We start from the raw sequence: 4,924 nt of genomic DNA on the forward strand, positions 1-4,924 counted from the left end.
GAGCTGCTTGATTTAAGGACATTGGTCTCCATGTGGTTGCTGGCTTTAATATAAAGACTCCTTAATTTGGTTACTTAATAGTGTGACAAGATGTCTGCTGATCGATAAAAGAGGAACTAACAGGGTTCCCACAGAACCTTAATCCTGGACCTTGTACAGGGTGGTCACATACCAGTGATGAACCCAGGGACAAGATAGAAGCAAGTTCAGATCTCATACAATCCTGTAATATCTGGTAACATTGAATTTTATTGTTTTATGCAGATCATTAGTGACATAGAAAAATAAATGTGTCAACCTTAAATTACAATGAGAACTATTGATTCTACTGCCCTGGGTATTGGCATCTGAAAGATCCAATTGCCCAAACCAGAGTCCTTCCTGAGAGCTGGGTGGTTTGGAAGGGGCTGCAGGACATGAGTTCTGTGAACAGCAGTGGGCTCTGTGAACTGTGACTAAAAGCTCTGGGTTCAGAGCCAGGCCCAGTGGGAAAATACTCCACTTGCTCTTGCACACTTAGGCAGGCAGTGTCCTCAGTGAGGTGTAACTTGTTTGCACATGAGGACCCAGAAAGGCACATGAGCAGTCGGCTCTGACTCACACACTTACCTCATATCTCAGCCCCCTCCCGACATGGATTCAATTGTCCAAGCCTGGTTGATAGCTTAAAAGAGATAGGAAACAACAGAACAAAACTATATTTTCTTGAAGAACTTGACGTACACTGCTCCTTGGGCACAGGATAGGAGACCCCGAAGCAGGGATTTTTAAATGCCAACCATTAGTCTTCAGCAAACAGAATTCTGGGGGTTCATGAACATGGTTGAGATTTCCTCTTACCTTGTCTCTCCCTGAACAGAGTCTCCTTCACAGGAAAGAGACGGAATGGAAGGAGCGGGTGTTTGCACTCCTCAGCGCCATCATGTGGCACCGGTGCTCATCACCCAGGATGTCTGCCTCCGTCTAACCCGCTTCTGGGGGCTGGGTCAGATGCTGCTGGCGCTGCCATCCACAGTGTCGAAGTCTTTGTTTACATGTGTTGAAAAGTATTTACTAAAATGAGCTCATGCATCCTAAACTCATTTTCTCCTTCTAGCAAATCAAAGCATCCTTACCCAACAGGGAAGTATCGGGATTGAACACTACAAGCCAGTCTCATTTATAATCATAACTGAGAGTTGCACAAACCACTCAGAATATGAGCAAGGGGGAGGCCTGAGGATGGGGTCATGACAACATTCCCACAGATGATGAGACTCAATGCGCACAGTGCTCTGTGCTCAGGAGGAAGTGGGACACGTAAACCCCCTCTGAGACTCCTGAGCTGACACTGATTGTCCTGTGACTTTTGTCTTCTCTGTAACTAGCATCTAAGGATCTGATGTCCTTCCACAGTTTGTTTATTCAAGACTGTTTCCTTCTCTGCCCCCATCTAGCCATTCCTAATGGCACTTGCTCTGCCCAATCATGTCCACACAGGACGGAGCTTTTTGGACAGGGCACAGTATGTGCCCAGACAGACCCCAGTGGACAGAGGAAGTGATCCCATGCACTGTCAAGAAGAAAGATTTCAAAACTGCAGTTGTCTAGACACAGCAGCCTCAGATCTTACCTGGGTTTCCAGGCACATAATTGGGAAAACAGGTGTTTTATATTGGAGTATTTGGACCCTGGCTGGTGGTAGAGCATAGCCAGCTTGTTGAATTCCCCAGTTTGATTCCCTGTCAGGACACACAGGAGAAGCAGTCATCTGCTCCTCCAAACCTCCTTTATCTCTCTCTCTCCTTCTCTCTCTCTCTCTCTCACTCTCTTTCTCCAATAGCCATGGTTCAATACCAGTAATTTGACCCTGGGCTCTGAGGATGGCTCCATGGCCTCGCCTCAGGTACTGAAATAGCTTGGTTGCTGAGCAACAGATCAGCCACCAGTAGGGGGCTTGCCAGATGGATCCTGGTCTGGGCACATGTGGGAGTTCGCCTCTCTGCGTCCCTGCCTCTATGTAAAAACAGAAATTTAAAGAAAAAGAATAATTTTGGGCACTTGGTGTATAAAAAAAGAAAGGGAAAATAGTCTATATTTTTGGAGTTCAGATGGATGATGTAGTAAACATCAGTGTGTGTGTATTGCTGGCCAATGTGAATGATAAGGTCTGATACCCCTTAGTAGCAAGAGTTACAACCTTAGCCCAATGCCCTCTTTGTCTACAATCCCAGCAGCCCCGGGTCCCTCTGTGATGTCACAAGGAGCTTCAGAAGAGAGGATCAGGACAGCAGTGCTCCTCTACTGGAGGGTCCGGTGTGTCAGAGAGGAGAGGAGTGGGTGGGGTCTGAGGGCAGAGTGGGACAGTGTATGACAATCCTGAGATTGCTTCAACTAGCTGGCACATCACTCAGTGTCTCCTGGGAGCTTCAAGTATCAATGTGCTCACTGGGTGAGCTGTCCCTCCAGGACCCATGGTGGTCTAGAGCCAGGGGCCTCTGGCCTGGACTCATCTCCTCCCTCCTCTCCTTCTGGTCTGTGAGGACCCGGGCACAGAGGATAGGAATACGTACAGAATGCTGTCAATAGTAATGTAGATAGAGGTCACCTTTCCCTGTTCCTGATTTTTGTGGAAATGTCCCTTCCCCATTTCAGTAACTAAGATGCTGCATTTAATACTAAGTTATGCACGTGTGTGAGTGTTTATTACCTCACATTATAAATGCATATGTTGCTATTTTTATATGGCTTTTCAGAAGTTGGTGATAAACCTGAAAGGGCTTTGCCAGCATCAATCAAGACTGAATGGTCATATTTATTGATGTATTAATGTATTGTTTTATATTAAAATATTTCCTAATAGTAAACAGAATTAGTTTTATTAGAATAATACACACTTTATAATAGTGTATAGAGTTATTTTTGTTACTAAGCTTTCTTATTTTATTTTAAACATTTACAGCAATATTTAATGTTATTGGACTGTGATTTTCCTTTTTAAGTAACTTCTGAATAAGTGTGTTTATCAATGCTGTAACCAAAAAATTACAGTCTACATAGTTTTGGGTATTGAGGAAAAATATGAAGAATCCTAGCGGCCCCGGGTCCCTCTGTGATGTCAATTTTGAACCATCAAATCTCTGAAGGTTTGGTCGAGTTTCCTTGTTTTATATTAAAATATTTCTTACTACTAAACAATTTCTACATTAGAATAAATCACACTTCATAATAATGTATAGAATTATTTATGTTACTGAGATCTCTTATTTTCTTTTAAACGTTTATAACAATATTTAATGTTATTGGACTCTAATCTCAGACTTCACCTCTACAGCTGAGAGAGGATCCATGTCCTGTGCTCTAAGTCACTCAGCCTGTGGTACTTTGTTGCAGCAGCCCCGGGACATAGGACAGCAGGACAGCACACAGCCAGTGACAGGGCTGAGGGCATCAAGTTCACAACAGTTACAAGTGTAGCAGAGGTTCCAACTCGGACATGAGGATCTGAAGGTCAGGGAACTGTGTCCACATTGAATAATGTGACTCATCACTGCTGTGCTCTGCTCTGTCCTGAACGGGGACACTGTCTGAATCCCTGGGGGACAAGGTGCAGCAGTGGCCACTCTTCTCATCACTGCACAGCAGCCTCACCAGGTCAAGAGACACCCATCATGAGAAGTTTACTTTCAGGAAATGATCCTGTTCAAGGGAACTTATAGCTGCTCTAACACATTAGGTTAGACTTTGGGATTTCTTGGCATATCACCTCTGCCCTATTTGAGGTAAGTTTACAGCTACAGCAGCATAGTTGTGGGAGGCAGGTGCTGTCTCTGACCAGCCTTATCACCATCTTATATTATGCTGTATCTAGGCCTGGGCACCAGGGGGCGCACAAGAACTGTTCCTGAAACCCTGGGGGGAATCAGTGCTCGGACCTGTTACTTGGCATTGCCTGAGGCTCTCCATTCAGGACTCAGAGCTGTGACCTTGTCATCCCCTGGGCAATACAGAGCGCCACCCTACTTATCCTCTAACATCCTCTGGCACAGGAACGTGACCTAAGTCTATTGAGGGATAAAAAATCTGGTGCGGTCTCATTTGCACGAGTGGCCCCTCCCCCTTGCAGAGTATGAAGAGGGGCAGGGAGAGATGTGGGGGAAGCTCTGCTTCAGCTGTGGGGCCACAGAGACAGGACTCAGGGATGAGCCCCACCATGTCCGGGTTCCCTCTCCTCCTCACCCTCATTGCTCACTTCACAGGTGACTGGATAAGGAAAGGGACACAGGAAGGGACCATGGGAAAGCACATGGAGTCTGCTTTGTCCTCTTGTCTCCCGACCCCGAATCACCATTTCTGTGTCTCTCGCTCTTCCAGGATTCTGGGTCCAGGCTGTTCTGACTCAGCCGCCCTCAGTGTCTGGGTTCCCGGGACAGAGAGTCACCATCTCCTGCACTGGGAGCAGCTCCAACATTGTGGGTCACAACACAGGAACCCTGTGCAGTGGTTCCAACAGCTCCCCAGGAACAGCCCCCAAATGCCTCATCTATTATGATAGCAATCGTGACCCGGGGGTCCCTGAGAGATTCTCTGGCTCCAAGTCTGGCAGCTCAGCCACACTGACCATCACTGGGCTCTAGGCTGAGGACGAGGCTGATTATTACTGCCAGTCCTATGACAATAATCTCGATGCTCCCACAGTGCTGCAGGCCTGTGGGGAAGTGAGACACAAACCTGCTGTCTCTCACAACGGGTCCTCCTGGGCAGTCCCCACTCCTGTGACAGCAGCTGCTTCCTTCTTGTAAGATAGCAGTTCACCCTCAGGAGTCCTCAGCTGATTCTCTGGCTCCCAGTCTGGCAGTTCAGGCTTTCTGACCATCACTGAGCTTCAGCCTGAGGCTAAGACTAATTGTCACTACAGCCTTGTGACTACAGCCTCAGAGCTCCC

The 4,924-nt window shown here is 46.9% G+C and overlaps 1 gene segment (V, D, J or C); it reads left to right on the forward strand.

The window, feature by feature from the left end:
* The first annotated feature begins 4,192 nt into the window (after positions 1 to 4,192).
* Positions 4,193 to 4,664, forward strand: LOC136318230 (immunoglobulin lambda variable 1-40-like). The segment is given in 2 exon segments: positions 4,193 to 4,238; positions 4,354 to 4,664. Coding segments are annotated over 2 exon segments (309 nt in total).
* The last annotated feature ends 260 nt before the right edge of the window (positions 4,665 to 4,924 follow it).

The sequence above is a fragment of the Saccopteryx bilineata genome, unplaced genomic scaffold (genome assembly GCF_036850765.1).
Source record: "Saccopteryx bilineata isolate mSacBil1 unplaced genomic scaffold, mSacBil1_pri_phased_curated manual_scaffold_17, whole genome shotgun sequence".
Classification (NCBI taxonomy): domain Eukaryota; kingdom Metazoa; phylum Chordata; class Mammalia; order Chiroptera; family Emballonuridae; genus Saccopteryx; species Saccopteryx bilineata.